This window comes from Phoca vitulina, unplaced genomic scaffold (assembly GCF_004348235.1).
Source record: "Phoca vitulina isolate PV1807 unplaced genomic scaffold, GSC_HSeal_1.0 scaffold2, whole genome shotgun sequence".
Taxonomy (NCBI): domain Eukaryota; kingdom Metazoa; phylum Chordata; class Mammalia; order Carnivora; family Phocidae; genus Phoca; species Phoca vitulina.
The window spans coordinates 18162891-18183843 of record NW_022589705.1 but is presented as its reverse complement, the minus strand read 5'-3'; the positions used below and the strand labels follow the sequence as shown (position 1 = coordinate 18183843).

Sequence of the window (20953 nt, the reverse complement as noted above, 5' to 3'; positions counted from 1 at the left end):
AGACTTCATAGAATGGTTTGAGCTAGCTTTTGAAGGGCATGGAAGGGCAAAGAGTGTATTTCATCATCTCTGTGAGGACAAGTACTACTGTTTTTGCTTACCATGGTATCCCTACAACCCAGTGCGGTGCCTGACGCACAGCTGGTGCTCAAGAAATTTTAGCTGAATGAATGAATGAGTGAGCGAAGGAGGAAGGAAAGAAAGTGGAGATTCCAGTGTTTGGGGTTAGCAAGATTCTGTTAGGTGAGGCAAGATATTTGAATGCAGAGAGGTGCCAGGGGAGGCTGGACACGTAGTTGGGGACTGGATGGTGGAAAACCATTTGGACCTCACTTGTGCTGGTTTATCAACGGCAGAGAGACTGGTCAGAGCTCTCTGGTTTAGGCTGGGAGGTGGGGGTCTGTTTAGGCTTTGGCAGGATTGGATTAGGGTTGTAGTGGTGGGAACAGAAAGGCCAGACCCGGGGAAGAAGCTAAAAGGGGAAGAAGCTAGAAGGGATGGATTGACTGTATTTGGGATTGACCAGGTTGGGGAGGAGGGTGAGGAATTGAAAGTAAGTTCAAGGTTTCTGGCCTGGGTGACTGGGACAAAGGGACACCTTAAAGGAGGCAATGTATATAAATCAGAAGGAGGGTTTGCCATTTTATTGCTTGGTTTTATTTTGGGGATGGGGAAAGGACGTAAAAAGGGCGGTTTATAATGAAAGTAAAAGAGGAGTCTTTGTCTTTTATGATCTTTAAGGAAAAAAACAGACAATGCCTGCTCAGGATTTTTAGATATTTACTTGTTTAAACACTGAGAAGGTGGGTGGGACGCTGATCTTAAGTTCCTTTCTGACTCCCTAATTTGAACTGGGCTTTCTAAGCTTAAGTGTCAAATCATTGTTTCTTTTAAAATAACCTTTTTTTTTTTTTTAAAGATTTTATTTATTCGACAGAGAGAGACACAGCGAGAGCAGGAACACAGCAGGGGGAGTGGGAGAGGGAGACGCAGGCTTCCCACGGAGCAGGGAGCCCGATATGGGGCTCGATCCCAGGAGCCTGGGATCATGACCTGAGCTGAAGGCAGACGCTTAACAACTGAGCCACCCAGGTGCCCTAAAAAAATCTTTTTTTTTTAAATTTTTTTTTTTAAAGATTTTATTTACTTATTTGACAGAGTGAGAGATAGCGAGAGCAGGAACACAAGCAGGGGGAGTAGGAGAGGGAGAAGCAGGCTTCCCGCCGAGCAGGGAGCCCGATGTGGGACTCGATCCCAAGACCCTGGGATCACGACCTGAGCCGAAGGCAGACGCTTAACGACTGAGCCACCCAGGCGCCCTAAAAAAATCTTTTTTTGAGCTTTAGTTTCTCAATTTACCTAAAAAAACTTTGGGTTTGTTAATCATCTAAATACTTCCAGGACCACCAAAGAATCAGATGTTGAATGAGAACCATCAAAATATCATCTTATTTATTGAAAGTATGTACTATTTATTCCTGGTCCTCATAACTTGGAAACATCTGGTGAATGATCACAATTATTTGTAATTGACAGTGAATTCCTTTATAGTAAATAGTTTGTGTAAACTATAGTTTTTGAATAAAATGGTTTTTTTAAAAAGATTTTATGTATTTGAGAGAGAGAACGAGCAGTGGGGAGGGGCAGAGGAAGAGAGAGAGAGAAGCAGACTCCCTGCTGAGCAGGGAGCCCAATGACTCAGGGGCTAGATCCCAGGACCCTGAGATCATGACCTGAGCTGAAGGCAGAGGCTTAACCGACTGAGCCACCCAGGCACCCCTGAATAAAATGTTTGATGTATTAATTTATACATTTAATATTTTGGTCTTAAAGATGTTTACATCCTATTGATGAATTGAAGAATTTGCTAGTTTGGACTTGTTCTTTTGTTAAAAAATTTAATTTTCTTTTGGAGAACCAGCAAAGATGGTTTATTTCACATTTGTTCTCCTTGATGGATATAGTCTAGTAATAATGCATTTGTCTGGTTGTGTCTGGAAATGTGGCATTCCAGGGAGGCAGCTCTTACAAAGAGTTGGGAAATCACATCTTGAAATATGAAAGCAGTTTTATTATTTGTGGGACTTTTCTTTTTTTTTTTTAAAGATTTTTTATTTATTTATTTGACAGAGACACAGCGAGAGAGGGAACACAAGCAGGGGGAGTGGGAGAAGGAGAAGCAGGCTCCCCACTGAGCAGGGAGCCCAATGCGGGGCTCGATCCCAGGACCCTGGGACCATGACCTGAGCCGAAGGCAGACGCTCAACGACTGAGCCACCCAGGCACCCCTTGTGAGACTTTTCTAAGATGAATCTGCCTTTCTGCCTTCTTGAAGAGTTTACTGCTTATGATTTGCTTTTTTTTTTCTGTAATACTCAGACTCTATTATAAGTGCATTTTTTAATACAGTTTCCCTGTAATTCAAGGATGGTTTTAGCTGCTCCTAAGGAATGAAGGGCTCTCTGTTTATGTAGCAAATGGTGCCTGTTTGCTAAACATCTCGTTATCTTTTAGTGGTTTTAATTTATTCAGTGAGTTTTTATCGATGGCTAACTACTAGGAGTTGTGTACGTTTTAGGTGCTGCTTACTATTGGGTTAGCTTTTGACATTACTGTCAGTGGGGCAGCCCCTAATAGTGGCCTTGTCCCTACGGTCTGTCTGATAAGTCTAATAGACTATGGGCGTAGAAACCAGACATCATATTTTATTAGCCTTTGGTACAAAATAAGACTAAATAGACTCTGTGTGAGAGTGGGACTCTCTTATAAACACGGCTAAAGGGCATGGGTTTTGTGGCAGCCTTTAGAAGAAACAATATGACTTTGTTTTTTTGGCTTACTTAAAATTCTCATTTTTATTCCAGATTGAGATTTCTGAATTGAGGATCCTTGAACAACTGGTTTGTTTCTTTCTTTCTTTCTTTCTTTCTTTCTTTCTTTCTTTCTTTCTTTCTTTCTTTCTTTCTTTCTTTCTTCTTTCTTTCTCTCTCTCTCTCTCTTCCTTCCTTCCTTCCCTCCTTCCTTCCTTCCTTCCATCCTTTCTGAGGGAGAGAAGAGGGGGGAGGGGCAGAGGGAGAGAGAGAATCTAAAGCAGGCTCCACGCCCGGCGCAGAGCCCAATGTGGGGCTCAGTGTCACAACCCTGAGATCATGACCTGAGCTGAAATCAAGAGTCAGCCACTTAACCGACTGAGCCACCCAGGCGCCCCAAATAACTGGTTTCTTATTCTATACATTTCTCTTTCTTTTAAGAGAGTGTGTATTGGTATAGCATTTATATTAGTCCTGGTAGTCAATGAATGATTCTCTGCAGCTGAATTAATCTGAAACGTTAAAAAAATTTTTTTTTCTAAATGTGAGATAAAAGGTTTAAAAAGATCTCTTCTAGGAAGCTGTGAATGGTGGGCTTGTAAAATAGTGCCTTTCCTGTTCTGATAGACCCTCCCTAGGGTCCGACATTGCACTTTGTTCTGCAAGCCCCACAGCAGATTGGCTGCAACTCTAGAAAACCAGAAAGTAAAGGCTCAGGATGATTTTAATGCGGCAGAACTCTCAGAACTGAAGGGGCTGATAAGACAAAAGGAGTTGGGGTAATGTATAGTCAGGGTGAGTCTTTTTAGATTGGGGGTTACTTCTGGAGCGGGCTACCCTGAGAATAAGCTGGTAATAAAGATACAGGCTGAAGGGGGGATGGTGGGGCTGGGCTCTAGACCTTTCCCTGCATTTGAGAGGTGGGCCATCTTGCTATTCTCCTTCCCCTTTACTGCCTTTACATCTTAGGTCATTTTTGTCAATTTTGTCTAGTTAGTTTTATTATGTGCCTAAAGCTAATAAAATGTGACATCTGGTATCTCTCCCCACATTAATCTGGTGTATGGTTTAGAAAGATTAAATGGAAACAGGCAGTGTTTTTGCAGATGAACCAGCCACATCTCAGTCTTTCATTCCTTACTCAGTCGTCTCTGTGCCAGGCACTAGGGATATAACATAACACTGAGCACATGCGAACCCAGCCCTATGTTCATGGAGCTTCTATAGTCCAGTGGGCAGTAGGGAGGATATTAATCAAATATTCAGACATAGGATTATTTGTAAGTACTCTGAAGCAAAGATCTACTAGAAGCACATAACAATGGAGCCTGGCCTGTGGGGGTGGGATGGGAGTGTGGGGGTGTGTGTGAAATGGGGTGAGGGCCAAGGTGGGTGTGGGAGAGGGATCAGGGAAAGAGTCTCTGAGGAAGTGTGACTAGAGCTGACACCTAAAGGGTAGGTAGAAGTTAACTAGGCCTGGGAGGGTGATGTGCTAAAGGCCTGAGGTGGGGACTAAAAGGAACAGCTTGGCTGGAGCTTACTAGTATTAAAACCAGGGAAGTGAAGCCCCAGAGATAGAGAGGTAGGGACTGCACCAGCCTGGACCTCACAGTCAAGTATGAGGGTTTTGCTTTTAATTCCAAGAGTTTAGAGGGGTAATATGATCATTACTGGGTTTTAGAGTAATTATTTTCCTTTTCAAGGCCTTAGTTACTTTATGAAATGTGAGGAGGGTTAGTCTTTTAGGTACAGGGCATCAGTCATCATTCTGTTTTCTATCAAAGCCACGAGTGTACTGTCTGCATAGTCCTCTTGCCTTCAATACCTGCCATTGAATAAAGGGGTTAACTTACACTGCTTGAGACTGTTTCTGTGGGAGTGAATTTTAATTTTACCAGTGCATTCCTGAAGAAATCTCCTATTGTTTTCATTACTGTGAGTCTCAGAGGGGGTTTTCATTAATTGACTTGCTCCAAAGAGGGAAGTCACAGAATGACAGACTCTGATACTGGAAGCTTGCTTGACACCATCTAGTCTGTTGTTTGGCTTAAAGGCAAAGTGGCGACACTAACCCATTTTACAGCAGCAGCAGGGCCTTGCTACTTGCCGCAGGGTAAGAAGGTACTAAGCGGAGAAGGCTTCCTCATACTTCCGGTATTGTCTGCCTATACTATCCTAAAAACCGAGAATAATGTACCAAAGACCAGGAGTCAGAGTTGATATTGGGGTTCTCTCCTTCCTTTGTGATCTCAACAAATGTCAAACTTCATGCAGGCAAGTAAATGGTAATGAGATCAAGCTTCCTATGAAGACACTTTCTGGTCTGTGGGTTTGTTCCCCAGCTGTGCAGAAAGCATAGTGAATTTCGGGGGGAAAGCTGTAAGGTTCTTCCCCTTCTTGGAGGAGCTATTCTGAGGGAAATGCCTTTGTACCCAGACTCAACACATTGAGAGGGCAGAATGCATCCAATAGGGCTAGTAGCCCTTGGGAGACATGTGCACTGTTGAATGGGTTTGTCCAATATGTATAACTAGAGTCTTGGACTCTTCAGACTCTAGTATATATATATGTGTGTGTGTATATATATATATATATATATACATGTATACACACAGTACATATTATAATATACATATAATAGTCTATAATGTATATAATGGCTAGAAATGTGATATATGATATGATATAATATTTGGAAAGAACTTTAGAACCTTAATTCAGCAGCTTCCTCTGATGGACGAGGATGTGGAGTGCCAGGCACACGTCAGGGACACTGAGCGATCAAGTTGGGGCTAGAACCCCTTGTTTCCCAGTGGTCTTTGGTTTTCTGTCAGACTCTGTGTGACTTTTATGGAGTTGGGGAGCTTCTTCAATGCGCCATCTCTCTTCCCTGAAAGTCAATGTCAATGTGACTGTGGTTTGCTATGCCATAAGGGCTTGAGTATAAGCCTTGAACTGTAAGGGCTTCAGACTGTACTCTTAGATTAGTGTTGGCTAAGCAGTTGAAGCTTTTTTGAAATTTGATTATTATGAGTTTTAGCCATGTACAAGAACTTTATCATCTGACTGGAGGGGTGTGGATAATATTCCAGTGATAGGGAAATTATTAGGTGGTGTGTGGAGCCCACGGGGCTGCACTGATTAATTTCACTAAAATTGTATATATGTACACACATATATGTAATCTCACTGTGCTTCAGAGGGTACTGCTACTCAGTGTTTATCACACTGTGATAAGGTTTACTTGTCTTCTCATTAGGTGGTGAGCTCTTTTTGAGCACGGAATAGCAGTCTGTAGGCTTTCAGTAAATATTTGAGTGAGTGAGTGAATGAACAGACAAAAACTGTCAGCAGTTGTGGTAAAAAATTGAAGAGTTGGTATGCCTTACAATAATCTTATAGAATTTTTCCATCCTATCATAAAGCAGTTAAAATTTTTTTTTTGTAGGGGCGCCTGGGTGACTCAGTCAGTTGAGCATCCGACTCTTGGTTTCGGCTCAGGTCATGATCTCCGGGTCATGGAATTGAGCCCTGAGTCAGGCTCCCTGATCAGCATGGAGTCTACTCAAGATTCTTTCTCCCTCTCCTTCCTCTTTTGCCCCTCTCCCAAATAAATAAAATAAAAAAAATTTTTTTTTTTGTATTGTCAGCACTCTGATTAATATACCAACTTATAGTGCCTTACCCAGAGTAAGTGGTCATAAATTTTGTTGAATGAATGAGTACTGCTTGGAATATAGCTTATCTTTTTGCTGAGGGGTTGAAAATTTTTAGATGAAACTTCTGATATGCAGAATAAGGTACAAGAGTGCCTTTACACAATGAGTTCTCTGAGAATGGACCCACTTAAATTCGGGTTTGTTTGAAAAACCAAACACAAAATAATGATATGTCATGAACTTCATAAATCTTATAAGAAGACTTAGATACTTTGGGTATAGCAAAAAGGCTTCTAGGCCCAATTTATATTTTACTTCAAATCTGTAGGGCCAGCAGTGTGGGTATTAGGTGACCCTGTGGGTATTGGGTGACCCTGGTAAACGGTTGCTCTGATCCTTGGGCTCCCATTTCTTTGTCCTCCCCAGAAGGAGATGACTCTCTCTTCTCTCCTCTCCCCACTTGCAAGGCTCCCAATTCTTTTAACTTCCTTCCTTTCAAAACAGGAAAGAATTTGATTTTAGCTATTTATACTTACCAAATAGACAGATGAACTGACTTTTACTGAATAATTCATGAGTTTCGCTCTGGTTATTGACCCATAATTTGCCAACCTACAAGGGGAAATTTACAAATAGGTAAGAGAAGTTCATTTGTTCGTTCGTTCATTCATTCCTTCGGAGGGAAAGCTGAAGGTACTCTGAAATAATCAAATAATATATCCATGGTTTTCCCTGCCCAAATGAGACCAGATTATCCCTCCCTCCCCCACCCAAGAAAAAGTGGTGGCCATTGCTTGGTTGTGGCTCTGGAGGCCTCTTCCTGGGAATTGCCGGAATGGAGAAGACACTATTGTGTCGTTAACTTCAGACTTAGGAGCCCACTCAGCCCTCAGGTTTTTCTTTCTTATGTCTCTGCAGGACTCATCTCTGCCATTTCTCTTCCTCTTTCACTGTCCCCGGGTTGATGACTTCCATTTCTTCTACCCTGAGCCCAACTCCTTCATTCTCCTGCCTTGGTTGCAAGTTGCCCAAGTACATATTTTTTTTTTAAACATTTTTTTTTTTAAGATTTTATTTATTTATTTTACAGAGAGACACAGCAAGAGAGGGAACACAAGCAGGGGGAGCGGGAGAGGGAGAAGCAGGTTTCCCGCGTAGCAGGGAGCCCGATGTGGGGCTCGATCCCAGGACCCTGGGATCATGACCTGAGCCGAAGGCAGATGCTTAATGACTGAGCCACCCAGGCGCTCTGCCCAAGTACATATTTTATACTTTTTAGCACATTTGACTTACTTCAATTGATATCAATTGGTTTTTGTATTTTAATATTTCTCTCTAGTAATGGTCTGGCTTATTAAATGTGTTCCCATTTTCCCCCACCTCTGGTGAAGAGGATTCTTATAAAGAAGCATGTTGTTGCTAGGTATTTACCCCCAAAATAAAAAATACTAATTCATAGGGATACATGCACCCCGATGCTTATAGCAACATTATCTACTATAGTCAAGTTATGGGAACAGCCCAAGTGTCCATTGATGAATGGATAAAGAAGATGTGGTATATATATATACAGTGGAATATTACTCAGCTATAAAAAGGATGATATCTTGCCACTTGCAACGACATGGATGGAGCTAGAGAGTATAATGCTAACCAAATAAGTCATTCAGAGAAAGACAAATACCATATGATTTCACTCATATGTAGAATTTAAGAAACAAAACAAGTGAGCAAAGGGAAAAAAGAGAGAGAGAGGCAAACCAAGGAAATAGACTCTTACCTATAGAGAACACACTGATGGTTACCGGAGGGGAGGTGACGGGGGGATGGGTGAAATAGGTGATGGGGATTAAGGAGGGCACTTGTTGTGATGAGCAGCAGGTGTTGTATGGAAGTGTTAAATCACTATATTGTGCACCTCAAACTAATATTATACTGTATGTTGACTAACTGGAATTTAAATAAAAACCTAAAGAAAAAAAGGAAGCTTATTGTTGGAAGGTGTCTTCTTTACTCATGGCATTTTATTATATCAAAATTGGTGATAACCCAGAACAGTGTGAGCAGCTATGACCATATTTTGCCCCAATGATCTTGACATTTTCAGAATGTATTTAACCAGTTAGAAACAATATAAAAACATAAAACTATATTATTATAAATACATATATATTCTTAGAAATGCTAACATTGTGAGGAAAGAATATATGAAATGGCCTTAGGATAGAGTTTGTTGGGACGCCTGGGTGGCTCAGTCGGTTAAGCGTCTGCCTTCGGCTCAGGTCATGATCGCAGGGTCCTGGGATCGAGTCCCACATCAGGCTCCTTGCAGAGCCTGCTTCTCCCTCTGCCTGCCTCTGTCTCTCTCTCTCTGATAAATAAATAAAATCTTAAAAAAATATATTAAAAAAAAAAGAGTTTGTTGGCTTTATATTTGCCTGCAACATTTCTGATTTTTGAAGACCTGTTCTAAATTGCTCTTGGCTGTGCAAAGGTTTTGACTGCATTTCTTAGTATGACTTGAGGCTCATCCCTCCTTTTGTGAAATATGAAAGCTGGCCCATTGAGCTTTAAGATTTTGTAAGGTGGGAAACTGGGTTCAGATTGCTTTTCATCTCCCCTTAACCTGCTGCTCTGGCCAAGATGCAGGTATAGCTTCTTACAGCTGTCTGATTCTCTTACAGCAACTTGTTTCTTTGAGAGACAGTAGAAAAGAGTGGGGACAGGATCCTCTTCTATTTTTCTCCTCCCCTGCTCTAGGTCTCAAATTATCTTTTTGGAAATATGACCTCCTTGAACAAAAGGGGATAGGAATTCCCAGAGCCTAATTTCACTGTGGGGAACTATGTAGGCCTCTGAAGGGGAAGGACATCAATTTCTTCAAACACTTTATCCATACCTCACTCAGGTTACTTGGCAATTTCTCTAGTGTTTTATAGTTACTTTTGTCCTCATCTTTTCATCTTGAATGGTGTTTTCTATGAGTGCAGAACATTTCCCGCAATGATGGAAATGTTCTATATTTTCATTTTCCAAATCAGTAGCCATTAGCTACATGAAGCTTTTGAATGCTTGAAATGGGCTAATTAATATGATGGGAGTACTGAATTTTAATTTATTTAACTTTAATATTAGTTAATTAAAATTTTTTTATTTGACTATAGTTGACACAATGTTACATTAGTTTTAGGTGTACAACATAGTGATTCAACTTCTCTATACATTATGCTACAGTCACCACAAATTTGCTACTGTCTGTCACCATACAACACCTTTACAATACCATTCACCATACCACACCATACAATACCAATCCCTGACTAGATTCCCTGTATCTTATATCCCCATGACTTATTCATTCCATAACTGGAAGCCCGTATCTCCCACTCCTCTTTACCCATTTTGTCTGAACCTCACCCCTCTCCCCTCTGACAACCAGCAGTTTGCTCTCTGTATTTATAGGTCTGGTTCTACTTTTTGTTTATTTATTCATTTCTTGTTTTAGATTCCACATATGAGTAAAATCATATGGTATTTGTCTTTCTGTCTGACTTATTCCGCTTAGAATTATACCCTCTAGGTCCATCCATGTTGTCACAAATGGCATGATCTCATCCTTTCTTATGGCTGAGTAATATTCCACTGTGTGTGTGTGTGTGTGTGTGTGTGTGTGTGTGTGTGTACACATCTTTATTCATTCATCTATGTGTGTACACTAGGGTTGGTCCCATGTCTTAGCTATTGTAAATAATGCTGCGATAGAAATAGGGTGTATAGCTTTAAATAGCCACAGGTGTTGGAGAGTACAGATCAACTTAACAACATGGTCTGTATTTGATGTACTTTTCCTGTTTTATTGGAGTATACCAGTTTACTTATCCGATGTTTGGTGAAACAGGTGTGTTTGTTAACCATGTTGCTTCCAAAAGTACATGTGGCTAAGCTGGCTGTGCAGTTAGAAACGATACAGTTATGAGTTTGAAACTAAAGTGGTTTCTGATGGTTAGTATGAAACTGGAATTAGATGCTTCAAATTCTTTGTGCCTTCCTGAAATTTATTCAAAGTGAATCTAAAAAGCTGATAAAACCACCATAACTAAAAATTCTAGATTTACCTTAACATTCTACAAGTGTCAACATTCATGTTTGAGTAGGAAAAAACAGGGGTTATTAGCTAAGAGTATTACTTCCAGTAACTCAAGGACAAGGAAATCTCTTGTGATAGAAACAGGGCTGTCTTAATCATGCTGGTAGGTGCTTATTTTTATATATTTTTCATTTTGAATCTTTTGAGTGGATTCTTGTTTACCATCCAAGACTGGTCAGTAATTAGGTGTAATAAACATAGTTCATTTTGAATTCATGGGTATTTTGTTTATACTTACAACACAGCATCACACTGGGAACTTTAGAAATATATCAATAACTTTTTATTTCAAATCATTCCAAGTTTCCTTTTTTGGCAACTCTGTTTTTTCTCTCATGAAGCCTGTATATTAGGACAGCAAATTTTGGTGTTAACTAGAATATAAGTTCCAAAATATTACCAATCTGGTTCCTGGCAGATTTGATGTAGTTTAATGATGTATCTATGATACTGTAATTCAGGTAGCAGAAAAAAAGTAAATGACTCCCTCAAAATAAAGGTCTTTTGGGGATGGATTTTTGAAACTTACTGATAATTTAATAAATTTTTGAAACTTGTTGATATTTAGTAAATTTGTGGTCTAGGCTAAATTGAATCTGAGCACATTAGTGAGCAAAATATTCAAAATGAGGACTCGTTTGTTGAAGTTTTATATTATGAGCAGGATGTTCTTCTAAGCCTATACGGTATAAGATAGAGCCCCGGAGTGAGAGGCTTACCCTGTAGTTGGGCAGGTAGGAACTACACGTAAAAAAAAAAAAAAGATAATTCACCATATGTGATAGTGTCTCAGATGGTAAGTTTTGGGAACTTTGAGAGAAGGGTAGTGTTTCCTAAGGGTGACTGGAAAGGTAGGATTTGAACTGGATTTTGAGGAAGCTAGAGAGAAGCAGAAAGAGAAAAAGGAGGGCATTCCAGCCAAGGAGACCAGTGTGAGCTGAGGCTTGGATTAAGAATATGCATATGGAGTATTTGGGAATGAGGAATGGACATGTTTGTTGGAATACAGATTCCAAATGGGGCCCTTTAGGAGATAAGGCCATCCTGTAAGTGAGGGGCATGATGTGTAGGGCTTTGATTGCTGGGCCAAGGAATTATTTTGAAGGGAGTAAGGAGCCATTAAACATTTTTGACTGGTGGGAAGGTATGTGAGAAGTGAGATGTTATGAAGATTAATCTTTGGAGTGGCATACAGGATGATTGGGCAAGGGAGTGGGAGAATTTAAGCAGTAAGGATGTGAGATGAAGACTCTCTGCCCTTTCGTTGCTAACATTGGAATGGAAAAGCAAGGGATGACTTAAGAGTAGTAGCTTTTCTGGTGTACGAGAATTAAATTGATATTTATTTGTTGCCCTGTTGTGACTGAAAGGTTTCATGCCCGAATAACTGGGAGAAGCAAGTGTTTTGAGTCTGGTGGGCTGATTTGAAGGAAAGATGTGTTGAGTTTTAGATGTTCTGAGTTCCAGGTAATGGAAGGACCTGTAGATGTGAGGTTCACAGGTAGTTGAAGATGAAAAGGCTGATGCTGGGTCTCAAGTGTGGAAGCCATCTAATCTCTCTTCCATAGGGTTATCAGTGAAATTCATGATAGTGGGTGTGAGAGAGCTGCAGACTGCTGACTGTAGCCTGGAGACATCTGGGGTGGGGAGAGGGAGAAGGGCCAGTGTGTCACATGATGCAGAAAGTTCAAGGAGAAGAAAACTGAAAGAAGACCACTAGATTGAAGATCCTTGAGAACTGAGAGCGATGTTTGAGGGGAATAGTTAGAATTGGTAACTGAGTAGATGATAAATAAAAGGAGGAAGTGAACATGTTATGTTCTTGTTGCTTCTTTTGTTGCCTGCTTTTTAGTCCTTTTTCTGAATGTCCTGGCAGGGAGATAGAAGGAGGTAGAACTTGGAACTGTCCAAACAGTTCCCTGTTAAGAGACCAGAGACTGGTTATAGTAATTGGTGATCCTCAGGAGGGTAAAACCATTAGTTATTTGGATTCTATATATATTGACCCTTATTCTTGACAATAACTAAAATTTGTTTGCAATTTTAATGAAAATAAAAATGAGCGTTGATGTTACTGAAAATTATATTTCTACTAAATACTACTTTTTTTTTTTTAAACAATCTCAGTTTTTATGCAGATTTTGGACCTCTGAACTTGGCAATGGTGTACAGATACTGCTGTAAACTAAACAAGAAACTGAAAGTGAGTATTATGATGATGTTTATATTTTGGTATTAAAAACTGGAACTTTGAAATCTGACCACTGGGATTGCTGTGCACACACCATTTAGTTAGGTAATCTTGATCTTTGGATATTTATATGAGTGGTTCACCCAGAAGTTGAAACTGATCCACCTGAGTATTCCATAAAGGACATGTTAACCTCTCATTTTTCAGGATGAATTGAAATGTGAGCTGGAATGAAGTCATTGGAATAGTGATCTAAGAAAGAAAGCACAAATCCTTTCAGGTTGTTGTTTAATGAGTCTATCAAATTCCTTCCTAGGATGATTTTTCTGAAACCAGGTGATGAAGGGGCTCATCACTGCATGGCAGGAGCTCTGGAGCTTTTCCTGTCTGATCAAGATAGAAATTTTTACGTATTTCTTGAAGGTCATCTTTGTAGAGTTAACAGCCAAGTGAGATTGATGAACTAGTAGTGATACAAGAGGGACTTTACCTGTTATGACAGAATTTGGGTCATACATTCAGTATTCATCTATATTTTTGATTTTACATTTTTTTTTTCTCTTAAACTCTAAACATATATGAAGAAAAGCAATATGTATACTCCTGGTTTTGGTAAATTTATTTCACCACATAGAAAGAAATATTTCTCTTTTTCTTCCAATTTTCTAAATGAGGATCTTAAGTGTAATGTTTCAGTTTGGAAGGTCAAATACTACACAGCATGCTGTTAAAGATGACTGCTAAATTACAATGCTCAGGTTGTTTATTCTTTCTGCTGGTTAAAATGTTACTGGTGTGACATAGTACTATGCCTTGTACATATTAGCTGCTTGGTGATCATCTTTTGAATTGACTGGTTTTTATTGAACTTAGGTAGAAAAGACAGTGTATGGTGGAGAATTTCCTGTAAAATATGTTGTGAATTTTTGAATTCACAGATTTTTGCCACTGATCTGAAAATGCTAAATGATCATGAATGAATGCCAAAGAAATATTTTTTTTTAGTTAATCATTGTATAACATAAGATCTGTTGCAATCAACTGTTTAAAGACTTAATTTGTAAAGTATTAGCTGACTTGAAAATATGTATGTAAATGCCTTTAACTGAACTGATCTACATTTTGCAGAAAAGAAGCTACTGCCTGTAGTTTAGAAAATAAACTTGAAACTTTTGTAATCACCAAGGAAGCAAATAATATCCTTAAAAGGATTTAAATATAAAAATATAAAATGACTTTTTAGTGGGTGAATTAACAAGGAAAGGAGAGTTCATAAATAATTGAAGCTTATTTCTTCCTTTTGAGGACCTAGGAATTTTTTTTGCTTTCTTGATTAGTCCTGTTAGTATGTCGTTGGTATGAACTGGGTATTATAATTAACAATTTGCAAACTGACTATTATTTAGAAGATTGAAGAGAAGAGAATCATTATTTTGAAAATAAAATTTTTGGTCTGACTTAGTGTTCTTATAGCAGTCACGTAAGAGTAGATGGCTTGAGTAAGGCTATTTTTCTACCATGTTCGATACCAAACCCTATAAGTAAGTGTATACATGGACTTGTTTCGATTTGTTTTCATTTACAAAGCTTTCTTTCAACATTATATGAAAGTTTAATAGAGTTCAGCAATCCCTTGTTTCATTTCAGTGATCAGGTAATCTGATGGATTCCTAGAAGGACCTTTTTAGCTTTAATACGGCTAGTGGTACCCTGTTACTTGCTGAAGGAATGAATGTTAAAACCCAAATGTTAATAAGCCATGGATTATTTTGAAGCATCCAAGTACAATCTCTATGTTAGGAGAAAAAGACTGACTACCAATCCAAAGCTACAATTGCTTCAGCCATGTGGAATCTCAGTTTCTTTAGCTATAACATAGGGGTTACAGAGCTCCCACAGAGGGGTGGTTAGGATTATATTAGAAAATATATGTAAAAAGTCTTTGCAAATTTCAATGTCTTATGGCGAAGAAAGTTACTAATGGAACATTTATGACTTTGGGTAAGAAATAACAATAAGAGTTTTTCAACCCAGTTTATGAACGCCTTCTCAGCCCCCCTAGCTATTATTTCCATATTCAAAAGCTGTCCGATATAATTTTAGGAATGGAAATGACCATTTAGTCCAGCCAATTAATTTTATCGGTGCAAAAAGGGAGGCCCAGGAGAGTCAGGTGACTTGGCCAAGGCTGCAAGGGAAAGTGGGGGCTCGATTTCAAGGCTCTCGACTTATTCCTGCTCTTCTCCACCTTCGTTGCTAGCCGAGCCTCTGTGGTTTATAATCTTTCCAGGCGTGCTCACAACACTGCCCCAGCTGACTTCACCTTGTTGTCCCATAGTGGTCTCGAGACTCCTCCGCCTCGTTTGCTCCAGTGACTCCGGCTGCTTTTCTTCTAGGAAACCAGACTCCAGGCTTTTCTGCTTTGAATGGACCCTTCTCGTTCCGTACCTCCCATATTCTGTCTCCCTCACCTTCATGTAATCTCCAGGCCCTCAGGCTCCGTATTTTCTCAGGCTCCCTGTTGGTGTTTCTCGTCTGCAGCCCGTGTTCACTCATCCTGGTGAGACCTTTGGGCACCTTGCTTCCGTGCCTTTTGTCTTGCTTGCCTTGACAGCTGCCGCCCTTGGCGTCTTTCCCGGTGGATGATTTCATGCGCGAACTTACTGATTTACTGCATATCACAGTACCCCTTCGACTCCCAGCTGTGCACTTTACCCTGAGCCACACCAGTTGCTCCACACAATGGCTTGTGACGTCCAGTCTGACTTGAGTGCCCCTTTTCTCTGGTTTGATCACTCCTTTACGCCTTCAAGGAGGCATCTCCTCGCGCTACCGAGGAAGGTGGGAGGTGCCTCCCGTTTCCCCAGAATTCTCTGTGCAGATCTCTATTATTGAAGAATTATAATTACCTGTTAGGTTAGCATTGCTCTCTCTCACTAGACTAGATGCTCCTAGGAGATGGAGATGTGACATATAATTCTGTGTCCCCAGTGCCCAGCACAGGGTCACCAGACCCACAGAAACTTCTGTCGATCTTATCGTGATCCCCTTGACTTCATGATCTCCTTGACTTACAGGTCCCCTTTTAGCCTTTTGCCTCTGGAGATTTCAGAATACTCTGCCCTCACTGTTTACATCCTCACTACGCACTGATTTCTTAATCCTTTGCTGTCTCACTTTTGCCTTACTTACCCTGCTGAAACTGCTCTGGTGACATTTTTTAAAAAAAGATTTTATTTATTTGAGAGAGAGAGAGAGAGCACCAGCCGGGGGGAGGGGCAGAGGGAGAAGCAGACTCCCTGCTGAGCAGGGAGCCTGGTGTGGGGCTTAATCCCAGGACCCCAAGACCACGATCTGAGCAGATGCTTAACTGACTGAGCCACCCAGGTGCCCCGCTCTGGTGACATCTTAAACACCAGATCTGATGGTGTTTATTTGGTCATCAAACTCTACTTCTCTGAATAATTTGCCACTATTTTAACCGATTACAACTTCTTGGAATATTTCTCCTGTGTGGTTTCCTAGCTCTTTTAGGCATGTCTTATTTTCTACTTTGGCAATTTTTATTTCTTCCAATAAAGGTTTTATGTTTTTTTTCTTCTTTATTTGATACTTTATATAGATAGGTAATATTTTGCAGTGCATTCTACATTTTTTATTTTTATATTATCAGAAGGTATTTTTTTCAAGTTGATGATTTGAGGTGGTGATTTATTGCTATTTTTTGTGTGTCAATATACATTCTATTCCCAGTGACTTTCATTTTAATTATGTTGATTAGAATGGAAAATTATCCATCAAACATATACTTAGATTCAAAAACCAAAAGTAGGGGTGCCTGAATGGCCCAGTGGGCTAAGGGTTTGCCTTTGGCTCAGGTCATGTTGGGCTCCTTGCTCAGCGAGGAATCTGCTTCTCCCTCTTCCTCTGCCCCTTCCCCTCAGCTCATGCTCTGTCTCTCGCTCTCTCCCTTGAATAAATAAATAAAATCTTAAAAAAAATCCACAAAACAAAAACCAAAAGTGGAAATCACTACCATCAACAAAAAAACCTATATTTTAAAATTTAAACTATATTTTAAAAAGTGTAAGCACTAATTGTTGTGCAGTGATAGGTTGTAGTTTGCAGTTTCTGGTCAGTAGTTACTGTAATGAGCTAAGCAGTCCAAAGAAGGAAGATTTATTGAAGTAAGAACAATTGGTAAAACTCTGTATGTTGTTTAATGTAAAATGCCATCAGTGATTGATAGGCTAGACCAGAATTCAGTAATTTGGTATTTTAAGAGTTCCATAAACCCCTGAAATTATATATAAAATTTTATGTGTATTTACATTTTCCTGTGAGAAGATGCATAACTTTTAAAACAGTTCTTAAAGGGATTCTTGCCACAGACAATGGTAAAAACACTGGGTTAGAATATACAGTCTTCTAAAAGGGAAGACCGTTCTAACAACATAGTGATATTTTAAAAAACAATACCTTCTTCAAATTTAGTCATGTAAGAAAATCTTTCAATGACTGATACAATAATAGGAAAGTTTTATAAACATGATTGAACTAGTTTTTCCTAAAATGGTCAATACAGTTTTTTTTTTTTTTAAGATTTTATTTATTTGACAGAGAGACAGAGCGAGCGAGCACAAGAAGGGGGAGTGGGAGGGGGAGAAGCAGGCTCCCCGCTGAGCAGGGAGTCAGATATGGGGCTCGATCCCAGCACCCTGAGATCATGACCTGAGCCGAAGGCAGACGCTTAACCGACTGAGCCGCCCAAGTGCCCCAATGGTCAATACAGTTTTAACTGTTGATTTCACTTTTCCTCTGAGAAAATGAAAACCTCAGTCTGTGAAAGAAAAAATCTAAGAGCATCACTGAAAAAAGGGGACATTTTCTAGGGCAGTGATTTCTTTTTAATACTGCTTTTATGATTCAACAGGACAATTACAGTAATCTTGAGGACTGCTTTTAAAAGGTTTAAAAGAATATTGACAGAAGTGTAATTTTAAATGTACAAAACATCCCACATAGCCATTTCAGGGTAAAAGGAAAAGGGGGGTGTGGGCCTGGTGAAATGGACAATTGTATTAAAGCACTGAAAGTACCTGGCAGATGGTGGGGGCTCGGGGACTGTCCTTGTTGTTGAATGAATCAGTGCAGCAATCCTATCTGCTAACCAGGCACCTGCCATGGTATCAGGTGATTGTACACAAGAACTCTTTTGATATAATGATAGGGCCACCCTCTTTTTATAACTACAAAAATATGTTGAGATTTCTTCATGAGGTTACCTTCTGTTTCAGATTCATGGGCTTTGGGGGGAAGAAAAGCAAGTTACATTTTGGATACAGTTCATGTAGTTTAAAGAGGTATCAGGGGTTCTAAAGCAGTGTTAATTCACACGGGAGTGAGTGGACATAGAATTTGCAAGGCACGGAGTCCTTCCTGATGCCCATTTAGAAATCCTCAGGCAAGAAGAACCCCTTTAATGGAGAATCCCCAAATGCCATCAACCAAATTATCATCATGGTCAAATAATCTTTATGAGCAACTTTTCTCTGACATGTTGACTTCTGCTCTGATCAAATGTGCCATTTCATTAATGAAACATATTGGGTTTGAAATAAAACAGACCATACAGAGACACCTTTTTCTTTTTAAAGGAACTACTCAACCTATTTTGTTTTAGCTCAAAATAAAAACATAAACCATATTTTGTTTTGTACAGCCAAAGAAAATTTTCAAGAATATCCCTTTCCTGGGAAAGTTGGAGGTAAAACATGTAGAGGTCATGGCTGCTGACAGGAAGACCTGTTCATTTTCTCGCTTTTGCAATGAGATGACAACTGATTGCTTTGGAGACGCTGATTGCTGCGGCCATTACTGGGCTAGCCTAGTCACCTGTAAGAGAATGATGCCTTGATCACCACGGCCCCCGTGCCATAATCTACTTAATATGAGCACCATCACTGGCCAAGCTTGCTTGTTTAGGGAAGTGCATGGGCTCTCTCTCTCTCTCTTTTTTTTATTAAAGAACATATTGTCCAGCCTGCACTAATGTCTTCCTTAGCTCAATCAGGCTGATTCACACAGTTTAATTAAACATGGTGTTCCAACCAAATGACTTGAAGATTTTACTTTTAAGCATGGCAAACAACTTTACTAAAAGGCTGCTTAAAAATCTGTTTTTCTAAATTATGCATTAACTCTTTTGTGTGTGTGTGTGCGCTAGCGCGTTTTGGCTTTGAGCTTAATTACACCACCTGGCGCCACCTTTTGTTTTTGAATGGTTGAGTAGTTTGTGGTCTCCTGCCCTAAGCTGAGCAAGTGCATGATTTGTATATGTCACCACCATCCGAGGATAGCCTGGGCTATTTGTGATTCGTGTAGCATGTCGACATTTTCTCTCTCTGAGTTGCCGTGGCATGTTTTTCTCCAAGAGTGAGCCCTCCAGAATGCAACCTTTCACATAGTGTTCTTTTATGAGATAGAAAATGTCTGACTGGGGTCAATACCCTCATCTTAATTTGTATTGTTCTCTCATAGCCGCCGTCATACTTTGGTTTACAAGTACCATTAAACGTTTATATGCTAGATTGCACACTTGTCATGATTTACATAACAGTGGTAAAACTCTGACTCTCAGGTAAGCAATCCAGCTCTGGAAATTTCCATAGGTTTGATTATATTAATTGGTAGATATTCAGTACTATATTCTATCTTTTATCTATTATTTTTTACCTTGTTAAAGGAAATAATTACTATACCTGTAATTAAGATCATTCTGTTGGTCCTTGCTCTGCTATGAATGCATCCTTAGGTAGTTGTTCTCTTTTGTTTGTAATAAGCCTTGGTCAATATTTCCCCCTTGGTTAGCATCAAATATTCATTAGACTGTGAATGCTTATGAGGCTAGAGAATGAGGTTCTGCTCCCTTGTTACTGCATCGTTCAGCACTGTCTTTGACACATAGCAGCTGCTCAATTCATGCCGATAAAACCAATAGAACTTTCTTCAGCCACAGCATCCCGGCACACAGATTTGGCGAACTGGTTGCCTATGGGCTGCATTCAGTTCTGTAATGTTTCCTTGGGCATGAATGCTGTTTAAAAATTTTGAATTCATGGTTAACATCTATAATTTATGAAAATTTCCACTTAATTCTGGATTTTTGGCTTCTCTTAAATATTAAAGTATGCGATTATGGGCCCAGATTCCTACATGGGAGTAGGAGGTTGAAGCTAAGTCTTCTTGGGATAGGGCATGCTTTTCTAGTTTACCAACTTACCTACTTCAAATTCTTGGCCCCTGAGGGCATCTGAACTTTGAATCTCTGGAATAATGCCATTTAAGGCAGCTCAGTTACTGAATCATTAAAGGAACTTTTCCTAAGGTGTTATCATCTGGAATGCAAGAATTTACAAATTGTGATACAGTTTTCTGAGGAATCTGGGGAAATGTGTTTTTTTTTTTTTTTTTTTTTTTAAAGATTTTATTTATTTATTTGACAGAGAGAGAGACAGCGAGAGAGGGAACACAAGCAGGGGGAGTGGGAGAGGGAGAAGCAGGCTCCCCGCTGAGCAGGGAGCCCGATGTGGGGCTCGATCCCAGCACCCTGGGATCATGACCTGAGCCGAAGGCAGACGCTTAACGACTGAGCCACCCAGGTGCCCCGGAAATGTGTTTTTTATAACATGCTTTTAAAAGGCATATGGAGGGGCGCCTGGGTGGCTCAGTCGGTTAAGCGTCTGCCTTCGGCTCTGGTCATGATCCCTGGGATCGAGTGCTGCGGTGGCTCCCTGCTCAGCGGGGAGTCTGCTTCTCCCTCTGCCTCTACCCCTCCCCCCCCAGCTCATGTGTGTGCGTGCGCTCCCTCTCTCTGTCTCTCTGACAAATAAATAAATAAAATCTTTTAAAAGGCTTATGGAATGATTTGGAGTTCCTAAGATAATTTAAATATGTCTTTTGGGGCTACTTGACCAAATAGACAGTGTTTTAGGAGCCATGTAAAACATTTCCAGGGGATGACCAGTCACATTTTTATGTAGCATAGCGGATATCAGCGCGCTGTCCCTGGACCAGCAACATCAGAATTACTGAGGAACTCGTTAAAAATAAAATTCTTGGGCCCAGCAATCTGTTTTTTTTTTTT

At 40.0% G+C, this 20953-nt stretch overlaps 1 protein-coding gene across 1 annotated transcript in view; it reads left to right on the top strand.

Moving 5' to 3' along the window:
• The window catches only part of CDC14A (cell division cycle 14A), a 148717-nt gene that overhangs the window by 8562 nt on the left and 119202 nt on the right, over positions 1-20953 (top strand). Inside the window, exon 3 of the mRNA XM_032422664.1 lies at positions 12744-12819. Within this exon, the coding sequence (XP_032278555.1) occupies positions 12744-12819 (76 nt within the window). The remainder of the gene's footprint in view (positions 1-12743; positions 12820-20953) is intronic.